We start from the raw sequence: 22,368 nt of genomic DNA, 5'->3' as shown, positions 1-22,368 counted from the left end.
TGTATTTTTGTATTGTGCTTCCAGGCATTCTCAGGACTCTTGTGTACTTTGCTGCTACCAGTTGCTACGTTCTGATCCAGCTCCTCTGCTGCCAGCCTACCTGGACCTCAGCATCTACCAACCGCAGACTATTGCGCCATGTATTTTTGTATTATGCTTCCAGGCATTCTCAGGACTCTTGTGTACTCTGCTGCTACCAGTTGCTACGTACTGATCCAGCTCCCCCGCTGCCAGCATCCCTGGACCTCAGCACCTACCAGCCACAGACAATTGCACCTTGTATTTCTGTATTCTGCTTCCAGGCATTCTCAGGACTCTTGTGTACTCTGCTGCTACCAGTTGCTACATTCTGATCCAGCTCCCCTGCTGCCAGCCTACCTGGACCTCAGCAACTACCAGCCGCAGACTATTGCACCCTGTACTCCTGTCATTGTGCTCCTAGGCATTACCTATTGTGTATTCTGCAGCACACCACTACCAATTTATATCCTCTCCTCTGTTGTTTCTCCACTGAATTTCACTTAACACCAACTCGGAGAACCTCGACCTGCGGTACGAAAGCAGCCAAGCCCATATCCCCTTGAAGGGGTCACTGGTGAAAACCTTTTCGGTCGTTAGTCTCAGCGCCTCCCAGTAGGTGGTGCCAAACAAGGTAAACTGATAATAGGATCCGCTGACCTATAAAGTGTGACAGATATATCTTAACTGATAACTGTCCACTTAAGAAATATCACTATCACTCATCAATAGTCAATTCATACTTTTCATATTTGTCCAGAAAATGCCTTAGATATTGGATTAATGTGTAGGTGACAGTTACACTTTAAGGGCATGATTCAAGTTTGGACTTTTGTGTAGTGTATCTAGCATGATATAGTTCTGCACATGCTCAGACACTGACTTTATGCCGATGAACGCAACTGCATGCAATTCATGTGTGAATACAAATGACACTTACGACTACCTACGACTTGAGAGGCGGAATGGGGAAGAGAAGGGGCAGACTAACATAGGACATATACAGTGAGGTCTTTCCAATGCAGATGCGGCCAATTCAAGTCCTGGGTTTCTGATAAGTGCACTTGTCTTCAGCTGTATCTTGTGGACCCACTACAGGACTTTTGTAAATGTGTACTGATAGTGATGACTGTCACAGCATAGACTTTTATTTAAAAGGTACATATATGAGTGCCACTAGCTAGCACAGAACATCTGCATGCAAGATAGACTATAAAAATGCCACACATTGAAAGCATCTTTATTTATGTAAATAATAACATTCATCTTTCTAGTTTTTATAATGTGTCATAACTGTGGAAAATGATGTCCTAGGTGACTGACCTGTCTGCATACACGTGACTTCTCCAAAAGGAACTGCTCAATACGAGCGCCCTCAATTACATTCTCCTTGGAAAAGTGTATTTCTATGTATTTTCCAAAACGGCTGGAGTTGTCATTCCTGAGGGTCTTCGCATTTCCAAAAGCTGTAAAGGACAAGTGAAAATAAAGAAATGATTTATCAAAAAGTTTAAATAATAATATATATGAAACTAATAAATATGCTGTATGTGTATAAATAACATGTTACTTCCATATTGCTTCCAAACTTCTTCAGTGGATTGTTTAAAACATTCTAACCACCTTCCTCTCCTCTCACTTCCTCCTCGACTCACTTCAATCTGGCTTTCACTACCTCCACTCCAACATCACCAAAGTCCCTAATAATCTTCTCACTGCCAAATATAAGGGTCACTGCTCCCTTCTTATTCTTCTGGACCTCTCTGCAGCCTTTGATACTACTGACCACCCTCTCCTCTTACAAACTGTCCTCTCTTGGTTTATCTCCTACCTTTCCAACTGATTCTTTTGTGTTTCTACCTACAACTATCTCCCCCAACTCTTATCTTGCCTGTCTGTGTCTCACAAGGATCTGTTCTTTGCCTCCTACTCTTCTATTTTTGGTAATTCCTTTGGTTATCTAATTAGCTGCTTCGGCCTCCAATGACACCCAAATATACCTCTCCACCCTTGACCTCTCCCCTTCACTCATCTCTTGTATCTCCAGGTGTCTTTCATCCATCTCATCTTGGATGTCCCAGCACTTTCTGTATCTCAATATGTCTAAGACTGAAATTATAGTCTTCCCTCTCTACTACCCTCCTTCCCTATCCATTGACAGCACCATCATCGTTGACTTGCACCTCTTCAGTCTAATCTTAATGCTGCTGCCTGACTTATTTTCCTTTCTTACTGCTACACTTCTGCTGCCCCTCTCTGTCAGTGCTACACTGGTTCCCCATCTCCTACAGAATCTGGATCAGACTCCACACTCTCACCAATGAAGCTCTCAGCGAATCACCTCCTCCTTCCATCTCCAACCTCATTTCTACTAACAGTCCAGGCCGCCCCTTTTACTCTGCCAATAAAAACCCTGATCACCTCTTTTTATGCCTCCAACATTCCTCCTATGCTGCTCCACACCTGTGGAATACACTCCCACGCCCTATAAGGTTATCTACTATAGCCTGATTCAATAAGGAACTTAAGTAAGAAAACTTACTCAACTTACTTGAGTTTTCTGGACAAAACCATGTTGCAATGCAATGGGTGAAAATTAGTTTATTTTTTTGCACATAAGTTAAATACTGGCTATTTTTTCATGTAGCACACAAATACTTGATAGCTTATTTGTACACTGAGATTTAAAGTTGATATCTGTGTGCTACATTAAAAAACAGCCAGTATTTAACTTATGTGCAAAATAATAAATTAATTTACACCCATTGTATTGCAACATGGTTTTGTCCAGAAAACCTAAGTAAGAAAATTTGCTCAAATTCTTGCCTACGTTCCTTAATGAATCAGGCCCCTAGTTTCTAATGCTTCAAAGATGCTCTTACCAGCCCTCTTCCTAACTCCTCTTCCTCTGCGTCCACCTCTACTCCCCCACTCAGTACCACCTTATTTGTGCCTACCCCCCCTCTCTAGGATGCAAGCTCTCATGAGCTTTCCTTGTATTCTTCTCTCTACAATTTCACCTTCTGCCTAGTCCTCTGCACCCCTAAGCCTGTTACCACAGCCATGTTTCTCGAACCCATACTCCTGGACAGAGGCCTATCATACGTGGGTAATGCCTATCACTTATACTCACAATCTACTCAGTGGTTTAGCCTGCAATACTATGAACTATGTTAATACACATAGCTGTCTGTGCACTGCATAATTATATATTGTGTGATTATGTATTATTTATAGCTTCTATGTACTACATTTTGCATATTGATCCAGGCAGAGTGCAATGGTAAAAAGTGCTTAGTGGGCTACATGATCCAGTCGCACAACAATGTTGGTTAGGGGGTGAGATGATTTTTCTCTTGTGTGAACTATGTAAAGCCTGGTAATCACTCTAGGGAGATTAAGGGGGTCATTGAGGAAGTTTATAAGCTTGCCTGAAGAGGTGGGTTTTCAGAGGGGTGGGGTACGGTATAATGACGCTGATTAATCCGACAACACTTACCCCAAAATCTTGACACCGAAGGGCTCCTTGCTGACGAGAATCGATGACGACTGTTGTGGGAAGCGACTGGAGCCAATCCCGATGAAGCAAGAATCTGGCGAGACTTTATGACGTCACTTACATCCGCAACGCTGTTATCAGTGCTGTTAAGTGGGTAATGTAAGTTTTGCCCCATGTAGAATGTACAACGCTTTGTAAAGTACATTGTACATATGAGCATACCTTCATTACCCCCTTAACAGCAGGGATAGCAGGTTTGCGGATGTAAGTGATGTCATGAAGTCGCGTCGGATTCTTGATTCATCGGGACTGGCTCCAGTCGCTTCCCACAACAGTCGTCATCGATCCTCGTCGGCAAGGAGCCCTTCGGTATGAAGATGTCGGGGTAAGTGTTGTCGGGGTAGTCAGCATCGATATGCTGACTACCACCGTTTCAGAGAACGCTTGAAAGTTTTAATGCTAGAAGAAATTCTTGTGAGGAAGGGGCTATTTCACAATGTGGTAGCAGCCCAAAAATAATCCTGTATCCATGAATGGGAGCTGCTAATGAGTGTGGATGAGAGAAACAGATCTTCTGCAGAACGGAGGTGTTGTGTCTGCAGATATTTGAGACAAATGAGGAGATGTATGATGGTGCAGTTTTGTTGGTGACCTTGTATGTTAGTAGAAGTATTTTATATTGGATTTGGTAAATAAAAGACAGCCAATGTAAAGACTGACAGAGTAAATCAGCAGTGGAAGAACAATTTGCAAAGAAAATCATTCTAGCCGCTGCGTGCAAAATAGATTGTAGGGGTGAGAGTCTGATTCAGGAAAGACCAGTAAGGATGATATTGCAATAGTCAGTGCGGGAGATTAATGGATGCATGAATTAAAGTTTTTGCAGTGTCCATTCTGGAAATGTTCGTATTCTGAAAATGTTTTCAGATGTACATAACAGGATTTAGATATTGATTGGATGTGGGGAAAAAAGGATAGTTCTGACTCAAGGATCACATCAAGACAATGAGCTTGTGGGGAAGGATTTATTTTCATATTGTCAACAGAAATAGAAGTGTCGGGTAGGCAACTTCTGTTGACTGATGGGAATATTATTAGTTCTGTTTTTTAAAGATTGAGTTTAAGTTGGCGAGAGGACATCCAAGAAGAAATGGCAGAAAGAAAGTAAGTAACATGGGCCAACACAGACTGTGATAAATCTGGAGTGGATAGATACATTTTGATATCAGCTGCATAGAGATGATACTGAAATCCAAAGGAGCTTGTTAGTTTTACAAGAGAATTGAGGAGCTAGGACTAAACTGAACAGTATTTTAGATGAAGAAAACAGAAAAGTTTAAATGTACAAAGGAAAAGGGGGTGGTCCTGAAGAGGGAATAGCCTGGAATTTGATGACTGTCTCCACTAGAAATGCTAGAACCATTTTGAAAATGTTTCTTTAATCAGTTGGTTCAATCTATATAAAACTATTAGAACTAAGGGATGGACTAAGCCAGAGGAAGATTAAAAGCTGAGGTTTGTGTACATTAGGATCACTAAGGGTTAACAAAGCAGGGAAGGTGTGATGATGCCTAGGCAGGTGTCAAAAGGAAGCAGGAACAAGGGTACAGGTTATAAAAGAGTAGGGAGGAGTCATCCAGCTTCCTTGGTTCCAGAAAAGCTTGCCCTCCCTGCCTTTCCCGACTACAGGACAGGGGCGATCTAGGAAATTGCTATACCCGTGGCGATGTAAGGGGGGTGGGGGATTTAGGCCCCGCCCCCTTTCCGACTTCTAAGGCTGCCGGTGGCTGCACAGTATGTGCAGGTCCGCTCGGCAGTGACAGTGTGCTGCCCCGCTGCTCTGATTGTGTTTAAAACACAATCAGAGCAGCCAGGCAGCACACTGTCACTGCTGAACGGATCTGCACAGTGTGCAGCTGTCAGCAGCAAGCCCCTGCTAGGGGGGGCGATCGCCCCGATCGCCCCCCCTGGATCCGCCACTGCTACTGGATTGAGTGTTCGTTAGCTGGTTGTGGTGTGCAACCTTCCTGCTGATGTGCCCTGTGGTAAGAGTGGTACTTCCCAAGTCTTTGGATGGGCACTTGGTGCATGACCGAGTTTTCTAAGTATGAGTACTGGTACAGGCCCAGAGGTATGATGAGTCACTTGGTGCGCAGGCTTGTGGTAGAATTCGGGTGTGCTGGTACAGCCCCTGAGGTATGGTGGGCCACTTGGTGAACAAGCCCTGGTATGGTATTTGAAGCCGCTTGGTGCGCGGGCTTACTGCGAGGACTAGGGTCCTGCGGCTGGTCCAGGCTTTAGCCTGGCAACGATAAGCAAGGTTGGTGAAATGCACATTGATGGTAGTGAGACGTTTGAAACCTGTTCCCTTTGAAGAGTCGGCTTAGGTACAGTGCAAATATAGCTCCTTTGGGTTGGCTTGTGGTGCATTACGAGTAACCCATAAGGGTTCAGGTTTCCGGAATGCCTGGGGATTGTTGTTTCAGTTAAGGATAAACTACAAGGGTGCGCTTAGGAAATAGACAAGGCCGAGTACAGTGTTCTCCCGCCACCACATCAGTGAACGGTTATTTCAATAAAGAAGAGTCAGTGTGGTGTCTTTTATTACATAACATAAGTGTTAAGGTTAAGACTAAAAGTCTATGGTTATGTTATCAACCGTTAAGTATTTTACTAAAATTCTTACTTTAAGCGTTATATTGATAAAGGTAAAACAAATGATTTGCAAAACCTGAACTTTTAAAAGTATGTATAAAAATAAAATATATGCTAAATGAAACTCTCTGTGGTGAGTCCACACCAACTCACGCTAATCTCTGTTTATTGAGGGCTCAATAAGTCCAGGGCTATCATGCAAGATAACTGCTGAGGAATGTCAATTTTATCATAACTAATGATGAGCAAAAACATTTTTTGGCTGGAACTTGGCACTAAAGAAGATCAGAAAGCATGCTAAGGGGGGAATTCAATTGCTGGCGTTGTGGCGTGCGGACATCGAGCCATGCACATTGGCCGCAATTGCGGTCGAAATCTCTCCATAGAGGTGCGAGGAAAAATGAGATTTCTGCCAAAATCTTTGCTTCAAAGTGTCTCCAGAATGTCCATGAGGCACTTCACGGCTAATTAATTTCCCTCCTAAGAATCAGCTTTTCCATTTCATGTTAATGATTCTCCCTACTGCACCGGTTTTAGAATGTCCGATTACATTTTTTTTTAAATGATTTAAAGTGCAATGGTTGACTATTCGCCTTACCTTCCATGATAGGATTGGACTCCAGAATTTGTTGCTCTATCCAGGAATTTTGACCACTAGCCGATGCTAGGAACTGCAGCATTAACTTAGTGCTCTCTGTCTTCCCAGCTCCAGACTCTCCACTGAAATGAAGAGTGAGGCATGTGAAAGATGGACAATGTTTGGAACAGGATTCCAGATAAAAAAAAACAAAGTGGCCAATCTTTATGTGGTGTGTATGACAAGTGCAAGCTTAAGCATAATAGGCAGACTGCATGGGACAAAGCATGAACTTCATGTGTAGTTACATTAAATAAATATATATACACACACATATATATACAGGGTTTGGGAACACAGACTTTGAGGAACAACTTGCTATTTATTCAAATAGGTTTAGGGATAGAGGTTTTCCGAATCGTCTACTTGATGAAGCTATTCAACAAATTAATGGTAAAAATCGATCTGAAATATTGAAGTATACAATGAGACAAGACAAAAAGGAAATAATCCCATTTGTTACCGAATACAGTAATGGTGAGAACCTCATCAGGTCAACTTTAAATAAACACTGGGGAATATTACAGAGAGATTCGATCTTATCTAAAATCCTTCCTGACAAACCCATGATTGTATTTAGAAAAAATAGAAATCTAAAGGATTTATTGGCTCCGAGCTTATTATCCAACATGCCTGTAGTTCAGAAACCGGTGACCTTTTTTCCAGACAATATAGGTTCTTTCAAGTGCAATCATTGCAAAAACGTTTTTTTATAATCACAAAAATAGTAAAAAATACACCATCAAACAACGTATGGATTGCTTAACATCTTCCATTATATACATGTTAGAATGTTCATGTCAGCTAAAATACATAGGAAAAACCAAACGTCCTTTAAAACTCCGTATTCAGGAACATATTCGTAATATTAAGCATAGAATGGAGAGCCACTCTGTCTCTAGACATCTTTCTCAGATACATAATGGGGATCCTAGTTGTCTGAGATTTCTAGCATTGGAGAAGGTTTCACTGCCCATAAGGGGTGCAGACCTCCAACAGAGACTTTCGCAACGCGAAATGTTCTGGATTTTCCAACTGGGTACGCTTACTCCCGTAGGACTTAACGAAAACTATGAAATAGCTCACTTTCTATAGCTTTCTAATTATGTAATAACTCTTTTTTAGATGGTGGCCTTACTATATATATATATATATATATATATATATATATATGTGCATGAGTACATATGCTCATATATATCAAGATTTTTATATGGTGGTAATACTGTACAGTGTAGGGATATTTATTCACTTTTTTATGCAAAATATCATTTATTGATGCAAAATATCTGTTGTGCAATTTTTGTACATGTTGTATATGTGCCATCTTGGCACCTGCGTAATGAACACTCATTTATGGGTATAGGTTTGGTACATTTTCTTGGGGCCAGAATTTATTAAATATATTATATATATATATATATATATATATATATATATATATATATATATATATATATATTTATTTAGACTCCTTGGAGAGTTGTACGGATTATATCTCATAATCAGTTTTAGGTTATTTTATGTACCACGTTTTGAATACATCTAGCGGAAGCCCTTGGGCAAACTGGGCATGCGCACATTAGTCTCGAGACACACATATAATACATACTTTAACAATTTATTGAGCTTGTTCCCCTCTTTTATATGTAGAGGGGAGCATATAAAGATTTCACTTTTTTACGATACCCACGTTTCCATCCACATTGCTTGAATTGTCCAGAAGTAATAAAGTTGCATGTAGTTTTCACGCATGCGCGATGAGTGGCAGTCACCGCGCATGTGCCAATATGGCGCGGTTTCACTATAAGTAGCCACAATGTATGTATTAGATTTGTTATTGCTCCTGATGAAGTCTTGGTTGCTCCCAGACGAAACGCATTGAGCTGCACTACTTTTATCCAGCGTTACTCTGCATACCTAATGTGAGTGCTTTTTATACATTTTTATTAAAACTATTGTACACATACCAAATTGGTCTTCCTTTTTCTCAATCTGGTTCATGTCTGCCCATTGAATGAGGTTGAAACTGGGAGACTCATGGTTAAGCTTATGTGAAAACCTGCTATCAACATTTTGCTTGATATGTGAGATCTATTTTGGTGTCTGGTACGCAGATTGCTTATTTATTTTGCACTTTAAAGGGTGTTCCCCTTTTATGTGACTCTGGGATCTAGGTCCCACACACCCCATAGAACATTGGTGTTTTAGAGGTGTGTTACCCTCATTAGGATCATTATCCATTGCGGTGTTACACTATGTCTGTTCTCTCTATATCGCTGTGCTGATTCTTTGGAGATTCGGAGGAACCAGACCAGAACAGAGGTTATCTCCATCTCCGCCGTGATATTCACTGCCGCTTACCTTACGGTACGCATTTTATTACCTTTTTCTACCTGTACATCTTGATATCACACTATGAGGCGCCCTGCCTGTTTTCCTTTGTGGCATATATGTATATACATATATATATATATATATATATATATATATATATAATGTAACTACATATGAAGTTCATGCTATATATATTATCTGATTTATACCTAGGATCACAGCCATTAATGATTATTATACCCAAGTTTCACAGCTATTAATGATTCGGTTTAGAAGAAACAAAGCTGCTTAATTTGAGAGCCTAGAGGACTATACTGTACTGTTGTAGTCAGTGTAGTCAAAGATTGATATTCTAGTGTGAAATCTCTGAATGAGAGCCATATAGTTTTCAAATCCAAAGGAGAAGTATATGCATAAATAATTTTGTATAGTGACCTCCCTTCTCCACTAATGAGCAGAAGCAAAGCCCACCAGTCAGCTGCATATAAGAGACGTAGGACTATTAATAGTAGTGTACTAATACTGTTTATTTTAGAGATGTCAGAATTTAGCTTTATTCTGTGTAGTCATTCTGACATGATATAAACAGTGAGTTAGTATTTATTGTGCGTTTTAGTAAAGTAGTTTATGGTACTGAGACTTCCTCTGGCATATTTTTAGTATAAGTTTATATGTATTGCTAATTGATTCTCCAGCGCTGTGTTCAGGTACTTTAACATTAAGCTGCACAGTCTCCCATCAGAGCTGCAGGAGTTAATTGGAAGCATTTCCGCATTCAGCCTTCCAGGCACCCAGTGCCTATAGGGATATTATTGTATTTTTATTATCATTTACAAGTGTTTATACATATATCACAACTATAAAGCACTATGGGAGTATGCTGGTGCTGTATAACTAAGTGTTAATAATAATAATAATAATAATATAATTAATGTTACTTGTGTATTACAGAGATGTTTTCTGGCAGTACCTGATGACACAGCACTGGTCAGTTTTATTCCTCTGCATGTTGAAGAAACAGGTATCTGCCAGCGCAAAAATGTGTGGAGGAAGTTCTCCAATGCGCCGGTTCCTGTACATTTGGATCTGTTCAATGTCATAAAGAGGCAGCTCCTTATATGGATTCAGAGCCACCAAGATGGCTCCAGTGTATGTCTGTAACAAAGATACGCAATTAGATTATGATCCTTAGACTGCAAACTCTGAACATTAAGGGCCTGATGCTGAGCTGGACGCAAGTTTGGAGTAATTTACACTCAAAATAGCCGCCCATAAAACTAGCGTATTTACACCCATATGCTGAGTCACACACATCCAGCTCTACACCTGCAGCATATGCATCAGGTTTAGGTCAGCATACATACACCCTCAAACACATACACACTACCAGGTCAAGAGCACAGGAAAAGTTTGTTAACATTTGTTTTGCTAGTGAAAAACACATTCACTCTTAGGCTTGATATAATACAGCAGATATAGTATTCCTTCGCCTATGAATGTCCACAGAATCCTATAATTTATACCCAATCAATAAAGAAAGCACCTATCAGCTTGATGGGTAAATTTGCAATCAGCCAATCAGAAGTGGCTAGCTGTCACTGGCAATCCTCATCATCAGCTTATCCGCGTTTACATTTCGGGCCTACATTTGTTCCCAGTTACACGAACACACCCTTTCTGTACTTGGCCTATGCTAGACTTCAGCTTCCTTCCCCCGTTCCCCCTCTCCTCTGTAGATGCGTGCAGCTCTGCATACACCCATATGTGTAGGCTTTTTCTGTGGCCATGCGCAGTACAAATTTGCGTATTTGCCAGTGTGTGTATGTCCAACTCAGCCTCAGGCCTGAAGTGTGGTTTGCTTTCCAATTAGGAATGTAAAATAAACCTGCTGATGCACAGTGGTATTTGTTACACAGCTGTTTCTGATTGGAGATGTCTTACATAGATGTTGTTCTGTTTGTATCGGACGTGCAAGTTGTGGACAATGCCAGCTTCATTAAAGTCTCCCAGTCTGATCATGTCTTCCACTCCCTGGGATGAGCTGGGGTGCATAGCGTGTATGCTCCTCATGTTGTGGGCAGAGATCCAGTGTTCCTGGAACACAAAAGAAGAGACTCAGTAACATACATCATGGAGCATTAAAAATGGGGCATTTTTCACTAACTGGATTGTCCACTATAACCCAACATTAATTTATTATTTATTGTTTCCTACAACAAGTTGCTTTTTGTTTTTATATTACCGTTGCCCTTGGAATTATATCAAGCTATGAATGAGTCCATGCATCATCATCAGAGCCGGATTAACAATAGGGCTAAAGGGGCTACAGCCCAGGGGCCTCGGGCTGCTGGGGGGCCCGCCGACATTTATCGGGTCTCTGTCTGTCACTTGTTCAAGGAAAATGGTAGGCAGCTAACAGCAAATGTTATGCTGTTAACTGCCTGCTGTCACTGTAGGACTTACCGCATAACTGCTACAGGGAGTGGAACAACAGAAGGAGGTAAGTTCACGGGGAGGCCTCATGGGGGGGGCCCTCACAGTATCCTTAGCCCGGGGGCCTCCCTTCCCTTAATCCGGCCCTGATCATCATACTTAATGAGAAGTAAAACATGCTTCCATGGTTTATTCTATGTAGACTACATTCTCAATATATCATGTTTATATTGTAGATGACAGAGGGGGAGATATGGCATTAACCTCTAAAAAAAATATCCCATGTCATCAACATTTGCTTTACAGGCTGTAATATCTATATGAGGCACCTATGGGCCATATCAGAGCCGTAACTAGGGTGGTGCGGACGGTGCTGTCGCCCCGGGCGCAAGCCCAAGGGGGCGCAGCAAAGCGTTCCAAATGCCGAACTTCCTGTCGGTGGAACGCACATGCGTTCCACTGCGGAAAGTTAATCTCTCTCTCATGACGTCCGTGTGTATTAGTCCTTTTCAAAAGCTGTATGGAATGCTGCAGTCACGCCAGATCCAGGAGTTAATCACCCTCCAATTTATATAGGAGAGGTAACAAACTCTGCAGATAGAAACCGGACACGGAAAGGGATATACTGCCACGAACTGTAAGTGAACGTTTCCACTATTCCTGGACACCTATGCCAATATTCAGGATTTACAAACATTAGGAGGAATGTTCATTCAGGACATTGTTTATAAATAGAAGCTTTGTGAATTTTAACTGGTTGTCATCTTTTAACCATTTCACATGTTTGCCTCAGTGCTGAACACTGATAAGAAACTTTCATTTCATGTGGTGCATAATATTACAGAGACTTATAAATGTATACAATTGTGTTTTATGTATGTTTTTTTTCTGGACAGAATTGTACATTATGTAAGTTGAATTTAACCAAACATTTGAAGTAATATGTAATTAATATCCAATAAAGGATAATGAATTGTACAATCACACAGCCCTAAACTATGCGAAATGGATTTTTCTGAATGGCTTAGACATTTTTAAGTAATGTGGCCATTTAACAAAAGTCTAACAGGAGATATCGGAGATATCTTCCTCATTAAGCAAATTATCGCACAATCCAGCAGTCCCCATAATACTCAATGGGGACTGTGGTGTCCCATTGGGATATATATATATATATATATATATATATATATATATATATATATATATATATATATCTATATATATCTCATGCATTTGCAAATATGTGTAACAGAATTATTTCAGTAAGGTGCTAGCCACACCCCCACATTAGGTTGGCCACACCCACTTGTCAAATGCCACTCCCACTTAGATGGGGGGCGCCGGTGCCTTGTCTCGCCCAGGGCACTAAAAGGTCTAGTTACGGCACTGGGCCATATATCCCAGTAATAGATCCTAATATGTTATTCCATAACAAATAACAGCAGACAAGAGAACCTGAATCATTACAGTTCTTTAACTATTTAATGTTAGATGGGGATGCGACAATCAGGAGCCACTAGCACATCACATCTATCTCGGTTCACATTTTACGCTGTGGATGCTGCGGAATTAGTGGCGCTATATAAATAAATAGATGATGATGATGATCATGTTCTATTCAGCCAGGAATGCTCTACTGCTATTCAACCTCCCAGCTGCAATATGGTAAATGTCGGTAGGTTTTCCTAACTCTTTAAACAGTAAATAGCCAGTAAAAGTATAGCGTGAAACAACCTGTGATCAATATTTTTGTAGGCATGCTGCACTATGGTCTCAGCTGGTGTTGGAATCATTGCCAGGTTAATATTATTGTGCATTTTCTGCTGTATTTTATGGCGTTGTGTTGAACTGGGAACTACTCAAATGAATAGGGACCTGAAAAAACATATATGTTTTTCACATGTTTTTTTGTAGAGCTTTGAACTCCTTTGAAAGAGCTTTTGAGCTGCTTTTCGAGTACTGGCATTCAAACTATAAGAACGGGTATATTCAAGCAAGTTGGATGTATGTATGTTTTAAATAGATGTCCGTTTGACACCACAATCTTTCTGTATCAATGTAACGGGAGTCTCACATCTTTATTGCTTTCAGGGGATCCTGCTCTTTCCACTATCTAACACTCAGGCTGTAGCTCGCCACTTACTACCATCCTCCTCCTCACACCATGACACTGTCCCTGCCACGTACAGCCCTGACCTCACTAATGTAGTTGCACAAATAGACAGGTCACTCCCTCCCGCAAGATCGGTACAGTCAATCTCCTGCTGCTGTGAACATTTTGACTCTAGAGTAAAGTGATGTTAATGTCATTTACATAGACAGGAGATGGTAGCTACTTGCCAGTATTTGCACTACTGAGCTAGGAGGCTGCAAGGAGGTTTGGACTTTGCTGCAAGGGACGCACAGGTCGTGGTTCTCCGTGTCAGTTACTAGAGAAGCAGGTAGGTGAACAGAGAATGGTCAGACAGTACGAGTTTAGGCAGCTAAGAGCAAAGTACAGAATCAATATCCAAAGAGTGGTCAGGGAAGCCAGAGGTCAGTAGCCAAACGGTAACAGCAGTACAGAAATCGGAATCCAAGAGAGGGGTCACAAACAAAGCCGAGGAACCAAGGGACAACCGGATGCTGGGAACAGGGAGAAGGTAACCAGGTGCAGGATGCAGGAACAAGGAGGAGTTCTGGAGCAGGGTGAGGCCTAATACTTAAAAATGGAGGCTAATTAGGGGCTGATTAGGAGTCTCCGGTGGTCCGTGATGTCACTGACTGCCGCCGGAGCTCAGGATCGAATCCCATCACCTGGCAATGGGACACACATGCGCCATAGCGCCGGGGTGGAAGGAAACCTATTGCTGAGCAACAGGAGGTAACCGGCCACGGAAGACAGGCGCCCGTCCCTATGCGGCAGCAATGAAGCAGAGATGGCTCCTGACAGTGCCCATTCCTCATTAACTAGAAACCATGGTGTTGCCCCATAAAGATGATGGTTTTTTTCCACTAATAAAATAATAATGATCTCTCCGATAAGTGTAATAATAAGCTTAGTTGTTTTCAAGCAACCTCATACATCCATACATTAAAGTATTAAATCTCATGTTTAATTATGTCAAACAGTCTTACTAATTTTCTCAAATTAGGAACATTTGCATTGTCCCAAAGATCAATAACAGGTTGAGTAAAATTAAGCAATAAAAAGACCAGGACAAACTGACTTAAGCAGAAACCGTGAGTTATGATCTCACCACTTCTTCAGCTGTCAAAACGGGAATACTGTATCTTCATTTCAATTTTTTTATGCGTTTCATCACCGTGTGTGATTTCAGCCGAAACCCACGTTCTACACATATTTATCTGGACATAAGTGAAAGGTCAGTGTCAGGTAAAGTCAAGAGCGGTCTCAAAAAATGCTGCTAAACTGACTCTAATCGATCGCTGGGATGTCTGCATCACATTTACACAAGTAGTGATGCCAATTGGAGAGAAACTGGAACGTCTAAGCAACCTCTTTATTGGGTCTGATTATCCAATAGGCTGATTAGGCAGCAGCCTAGGGCTCAAAAATTTGAGGGGGGAAAATTGTGACAGGGAGAGGTATAAACTGAAATTCATTTTAAAATATAAGAGAATAGTTGCTCTCTAAACTAAAAAAAAATAAAACATTAAAGAAAAATTTTGTAATGTTTTAATCATGACGTATTGCCATGGTAGAGGATGACAACAATGACTCATCCTCGGGCGGGCACTTGAGCATAAGCCAGTAGGAGAGACAAGGATGGCAACAAGCGCGGGCGTGACCCTTCACATCTTCACCCTCAGTAACGCTCATTCATGCCCTTGTTTGGCAATACAGTTCTGATTTTAATGAAAACAAAATGAGTAACAAAGATTGCTGTGACCTTTTTAAAAAGCCAAGTGGGGCTGAGTTTCGAAAACACGGGAATAGAAACATTGGTGTGTTGGGCATGAAGGAAGTCGGATTAAAGCAGTAATGAGTTTGTTTTAACCTACTGCGTATAAGCCTGAAAGGCGAGACGGTGCTACAAGTGTATTAGCCTAAGGAGGCCTGAAACCTTAGTCAGCCCCTGCTCTTTATTTAAAGTGTGCCAGTCATACAGGATTTTTTTTATATTTGATATATCTAACATTAATATACAGCCTGAGTAAAAGCCTAATTTAAATGTTAGAACATACAAAATTGTTGTCAGAAATGCCTTACATTATTTGTTTCTATGGCCTGAACACAAATCTCATGTGATCATTTACAACCAATCAAGAGTTTGTCTTGAAAGCTAGAAACTTCCTGGAGTTTGATGATGTCACAGGATGTTACTCAGGACAGGAGCACACTGAGCATGCTCCTGTCAGTACATGGGCTGTTCACTCTCTCATTACTACTCATATAGATCCATAGTTGTCCAGAAGATGGATAACTTCAGGAAGACATGCGCAGAGGTACATTTATATATTTATATGGTGCCTGTTCAGATATCTAATGTCATACCTTTCTATTTTTATACATCCCCTGCAAGCAGGGCCAGACTGGCCATCTGGCACTTCTGGCAAATGCCAGAAGGGCCGATGGCTAAATGGGCCGGGGCAAGCAGTGTTTAAAAAAAAAAAAAAAAGTAGTACTTTTTTTTTCTCCAGCAGGTGGCGCACCCGCGATGGCGCGTGCATCCGCGAGTGGGGAGGGGAAGAGTTACAGGGAGCACGGTCCAGGAACTGGGCACCCATTTTAAAAAGTGAAGGAGCCGGCGTTTCAGTGCCAAGTACATGGCAGGGTGGAACTATATGCTGCTGAGGACCGCCTGCAGTGTCTGAAGGAGGAAGCCTGGGGCATACAACAGGTAAGGTAACTTAAAAAAAAGAGGACAGTAATATACTGCACAAAAAAAACATCTGGAAATGGCATTCTTTTTATATATGAGCAAACACTAAGGAATAGAATTAACTGATTAGCTCATTTTTATAATGGTTATTTAGCACTGAACTTAACTGAGATATTGAAATATACAGTTATTTCTATTTTGCTTTACTTTATAAGTCAGAATAAACTTGTTATTGATATTGATTATTATGAAGTTATTGGTCTCCGGTATTTAAAGCTGTATATGATCTGTATAATCCGTCAGGGTTGTATGTAAGTTAGGGTTAGTGATATTCTTACAATGTTGGTTTTAGAGCTGCACCACCACCCAGGGCTGCTATATGTATATTTTTGTTTCTGGGGCTCTGCCAGTTCTGTAAAACACACTAGGTGCTCAAGGCAGTCAGTCAGGGTGACCGCATAGGTGGCACCAGCAGGACCACCTCCATTCCTCTGCCCAAAGGATTACACAATGCCATGTATAGACAGTGCACGGCCTTATTGTATACATACGTAGTGCACCCTCTAGCCCCACCTCTATACCCTTTGTGTTTGTGTCTCTTTGTCTTCACATTGTGGGTGTCTGTCCTTTCCTTCGCCCCCTTTATGTGTCTGTCTCTCTTTGCCCCTTTTATCACATGTGTCTCCTCACCTTTTTCTACCATTTCCCAGTATCTATTTTTCCCCTGTGCAACCATGTCCAATGCCACCTCTTATTCCCGCCTACAAGGCTTCTCTTGTGCTGCTCCCCTCTTATGGAATTCCTTACTACGCTCAATCCAGCTTTCCCACAGTCTTCAAATCTTTAGACACTCGCTGAAAACCTATCTTTTTTTTTTAGAGGTGACCTTATCCTCGAAAACACTATTCACACTAATGCACAATCACAACTGTCATAATCTCCAATCTGAACAACCCTTGCTCCTCTTGTTCCTCTCTAATTAGCAGGGTCCTCCATACCCTTTGTTTTCAAGTCTTCATTTGTTTTCAAGTCTTCATTTATTTAGTCTACCTAGTATGTCCCTGTTTTATGAATGTACTATTTTCCCTACTGTGGAGCACTGTGGTGCCTTAGAAATCTATGATAATAAATAATAATATTGATGCCACCTAACTGAACCTGAACCTCAAAATTCTGATTTTAATAATTTTTGATAAGCGACTGAATGGTAAATTTTTTCTACATTTGTGTATTAGTTAGTAACTCTCTCTTTTGTAAATTATGATACTATGCTCTTAATTTTAGACCATAGTGCCCCATGTCTTAAGTGCCCCAGTCCCCCCAAAGCCTTAATCCAGCTCTGGGGGGAGCTGTCCATGGACAGTGTGTGGTGACAGCGTATGTCATCATATACTGTCCAGCCTGGAGCCACAAATCTCACGAGACTAAGAGTTACCTGCTCACTCTGCAAGGCGTTCTTTTTTACTTTGATGTTAGCTGCTTAGGTAAGTACAGCAGGCTGGGGGGGGGTCATAATGTGTCTCGGGGGGTTATAATATGTCTTGTGTGGCATGATAATGTGCCTTGGGGGTGGCATGATAATGTGACTGGGTGGTAGTCTGATTTGTCTGTGGGGTGGCATGGTGTGATTTGTCTGGGGGGGTATTGTGGTGTGATGGGTGATGTGGCAGGGGGTAGCGTGATGCAGGATGTGGTGTGATGTGTCTGAGGGGTGGCGTTATGTAGCTGGTGATAAATGTAATATTTTATTATAATGTATGTATTTTATACTGTGTGATCTGTGTCATGTACGATGTTCACTTATTGCTCGGTTTTCCATATATACATTTTCCAACAGGTCCCAACATTCCAGGATCTATGCAAGAATCCAGTACCAGGTTGTGAAAGCTGCAATAACCGGTAGGTGACAGCAACACCATTTTAATGCATAATGGGGGAATTCAATTAGCTGCAAAGTGAACATCCGCGAGACACTTTGCGGCTGAAATTTGACAGAAATCACTGTTCATTTTTCATTACCCATGTATCAAATCACTAGCAATTGAGTCTCCCCCAATTTGTTATGCCACGCCACATATTGACCACGCCCCCCAACATTATGCAACCACACCCCTTCACCGACGCCGCTTCGCGTCGGTATACATCTCTCTTCCTGTGCACCCATGGGGGTGGGGGAGGGCAAAATTTCACTGTACCTCAGGCCCAAATTTCTCTTGCCAGTCCTGTGCATACCATTATCTGATACTGGTGCGCCCTATGCTGCAAATAGAGAGTCAAGCTGCACGTAATACATTAATATCTCACGGGACACCATATAACAATGAGCTTTGCAAAATGTACTGTAATTATTATTAATCTGGAACAGAGCTGGGCCTATGTGCTTTAAATGCCAGGGCTGATTTTTAGTCCCAGTCCGGCCCTGCCTGCAAGAGATCCCAGAGGGGAGGTCCAATGGGCAAATGTGAGGGGAATGACAATGTAATTTGCATCATCATGGCTCACCTTTTATTGTATAATGCTGTGATTCATGTCATCACATAGTGAGTGGCGGGGCTGTGATAATGACATGTACCTGTATGTCTACCCTTACCACTTCCTCTTTACCCTTGAAATTATTTCCTATTAATTAACCAAAGCTTGTAGACAGAATAGATCACTCAAAACACAGAACAAACATATGTAAAGGTGCAGTGTGATAAAAGTGGACAAAGTATACAGAGTGGTCCTGCCATGTTTATGTACTTGCCATGCATGCAGATTTGACACTAACCTTGCCATCATCATCTTCGAGCAACGTCTGTCCATTGAATGAATCTTTAACCACTGCGCCAATGGGCACTCGGCTGTCAGAATTGACTTCCAGCCAAACATGTTCCCCCTGTATTTAAATGATATGCATATTAATGTCTTACTTAAATGAAGATTCTGTAGTAAGTATACAGTACTTTACAAATCTTTACCTTCTGTAAGCAAGAAGGTAACCAATAGATAATGATACATTTCTTTTATTATTAAGATTAAAATTAACTGTGCTTGGATCTCGCTGAAATAAATAGTTAATCAAACTCTTGTATTGTAAGAGGATTATCACATGAGGAAGATTGACAGGGAAATAAGGTAAACAATTTATTCCTATAATGTGAGTGCCCGTAGTGCACAAGGCGTTACAGTGAACACTGGATGGATATTGCAATCACTTTGGTGTTAAGGTGGCTTTGCAAACCAGATTGGTAAATATATACTGTTTTCATTTTAAAATGATCCAGTCATTCTCTGCCCTATGACTGGTAGGTGGCGTCCGATTCCTTAGCGATGTAGCTTTGAGCCTCCATATTTCTCCAGTTTCTGGATCTACAATCTCTGCTAAATTTATTACATAAAAGCTTTTTAATATTTCTGCATATTAGGAACGTCCACCCATCTGAAGATTTACACCTCTTGAAACACTTTGTATAAGACAGTCTGCACTAAAGGGTTAGTCTACACACTTTATACCCTAGTAGGTGACTTCCATGAATTTGTGTGGGAGTTTGATATCTGCGAATCTTTAGACAAACGGAGAGGAATTGTCTGAGATCTGGGAGTGCACTGCATCCAGCTCTGTCTGCGTTAAGATAAAGGAGAATTCGTACAATTACTATATCAGATTATGCAAAATTATTCCTGACACTTCTGATAGATACTGGAGAGGTTGTCACCTGCTGCCAAAGCACAAACTCAAGCTTTTACCTGATTTTATTTCTGCCGTCACCTGCTAGCTAGCGGCGGAATGAAAATCCTTAGCTCCCCCTTCTATTGCAGCAGTTTTTAAAAGGATATGGTAGTTTACTGTATGCAATATACGCCTACTATTATAAACAACTCAGCAAAACTATAATAACCTGGGCAATCCACCACTTGCCTCTCACTCTTTAAATTTGCACTCTCTAAGAAAAATTTTCTCCTAAATAATTAAAAATGTATGATATATTAAGGGGAAAGGTCTAGAAACTTATACTTGGTGCAGTGATTCTCTCCTTTGTTCAAAAGTTTTGTTTTATTGTCATGTTTGAGGATTGCTTTATCCTGCTCTTCCCTTTGTTGTTTGAATTATTTCACACTGTTCTGTTAGCTTTATATTGCTACGTCCCTCTCCTCTTCACCCCCTTCCAGCCTTATCCTTGCTCACTCCCTTAACCATGCAGGTCCTTCACCCACTCACCCCACCCCATACTGTGATCCCCTCTACCTTCTCCTACCCTCTGTGCCTCTATGCCCCTATCCTCTTCCTCCCTTCCTCTTCTCTCCGCCATGTTCATCTCTCCAGGTGTTGTGAAACTACAAGTCCCAGCATGCTTTGCCAGTAGATAGCTAGCCTATAGCTGACAGGGCATGCTGGAAGCACATGTTGGCCAGGCCTGATGTAAGCTCTCACGAGCATGTTACACTACTGGTGTTAACTTTACCCTTGTTCTGCTGCTGTGTATGGAGCTGCTGAATGTTTATGACGCCCTATAAATAAACAATAATAATGGGTTTACCTGTAACTGCATAATGCGTCATATGATTTAAATCATAAACGAAACTAACTTAACTAAAGGTAAACAGTATTGCTTCTATAATCAGCATTCAATGGACAATAGAATAATATTTATTGACACAGCTGCCAATTTAGTATTTAACTTCTTATATAATTCTTGATTAGATAAGTCAGGGCAAGGATATGGAATGAAAATATATCTGATATGCTGTACGGTGTTTCTTACTAATTTAACGAATGATTTCTTGATTTCTGGGAGATGCTTTATTAAATGAGGTATGTTTATAAAAGGACAATGAGAGTTTTCACCATCTTCAGGGCCAATGATTTTGCTGCTCTCATTGGAGGTAACACCTGTCAGGGGTAAGATGCGTGGCAGGGAGCGGATGCCTTATAACAAGGATTGTGGCGGTACATGTACTGCTGCAATGTTTGTTCTGTTATCACCATCTCAGGATGGCTATAACAAGAAAATTAATGATTAAAAGTTTATTATTTGAATAAAATATTTGATTCAATAGTTTGACATTTTTTTCCCAATTTTTTAATATTTTAAATCTATTTTTAACTTTTTTTATTTACTAAGAAGATCTGAAAGGACAAATCTGGGCTCATTCATGAGCCAGTTAGATGGCTCGCAGATGCGCATATCGGCAAGTAGTGTACAAATAAGCTATCAAGTATCAAGCATTGCAACATGGTTTTGTCCAAAACACTTAAGTAGGAAAACTTACTCAATTTCTTGCTTAACTTTCCTTAATGAATCAGGCCCCATATGTTTACACGTCAAGAAAAGAAAGTTCCTAATTTCAGGTTTTTGTTTATCTCAGGATTTTGTGAATATTGGAAGAAACTGATATTATGGGGCATATTCAATTCTCGGCGGAAACGCAGAGAATCTCGCGGTCCGCCCATTATTACCGCCATTACGGTAATAATGCGCGGAAAAAATATTATTACGGTACTTTTCTCACTGGATTTCAGCTCGCAGTTCTATGAACTCTATATAAGAGGATTTGATATAATAACATACAGGATAAAATGATAAAAAGTAAAAATTACATGTATGAAGAGTTATTATTACCTAACATCGCAAAGTTTTATTAGCATGCTTAACTAGTAATAGACACATTTATAGGTTCTACAAGGGCAATCTATAGGGGTATTACTACAACTACCAGTACCTACAGAAGAAAGAAAGAGATACTGAAAGTAGATGAAATAGTATCTACTGCACACTTTTCTATAGGTTGCCTACACTAAATGTATTATACTGGCCTGTTGATATGAGGCTCCACTGGCCTGAACCAAGGCCATTGGACGGCTGAATTGAGAAGGGATTTTTTTGGAAGTCTGGTGCCTCGTGGCTAGGATATAAGAATATGATTTGAAGTTTGAAAAAACCTCACAATAATAAACAGGTAATCAAGATTGCCTTGAC

The 22,368-nt window shown here is 40.9% G+C and overlaps 1 protein-coding gene and 1 long non-coding RNA gene across 2 annotated transcripts in view; one reads left to right on the top strand and one right to left on the bottom strand.

Moving 5' to 3' along the window:
• The window catches only part of LOC142143738 (uncharacterized), a 713,023-nt gene extending 700,691 nt beyond the window's left edge, over window positions 1-12,332 (top strand). Inside the window, exon 2 of the long non-coding RNA XR_012689572.1 lies at window positions 10,098-12,332. This is a non-coding gene — a long non-coding RNA (uncharacterized LOC142143738). The remainder of the gene's footprint in view (window positions 1-10,097) is intronic.
• Window positions 1-22,368, bottom strand: part of MYO7B (myosin VIIB) — a 104,894-nt gene that overhangs the window by 82,280 nt on the left and 246 nt on the right. Inside the window, exons 2-6 of the mRNA XM_075201846.1 lie at window positions 19,179-19,286; window positions 11,088-11,240; window positions 10,117-10,301; window positions 6,771-6,892; window positions 1,342-1,484 (exon numbers count right to left, since the gene is read on the bottom strand). Coding sequence (XP_075057947.1) covers window positions 1,342-1,484; window positions 6,771-6,892; window positions 10,117-10,301; window positions 11,088-11,240; window positions 19,179-19,286 — 711 coding nt within the window. The remainder of the gene's footprint in view (window positions 1-1,341; window positions 1,485-6,770; window positions 6,893-10,116; window positions 10,302-11,087; window positions 11,241-19,178; window positions 19,287-22,368) is intronic.

This window comes from Mixophyes fleayi, chromosome 3 (assembly GCF_038048845.1).
Source record: "Mixophyes fleayi isolate aMixFle1 chromosome 3, aMixFle1.hap1, whole genome shotgun sequence".
Taxonomy (NCBI): domain Eukaryota; kingdom Metazoa; phylum Chordata; class Amphibia; order Anura; family Limnodynastidae; genus Mixophyes; species Mixophyes fleayi.
The sequence above is the reverse complement of the archived record's forward strand: the minus strand, read 5'-3'. Positions and strand labels throughout refer to the sequence as shown.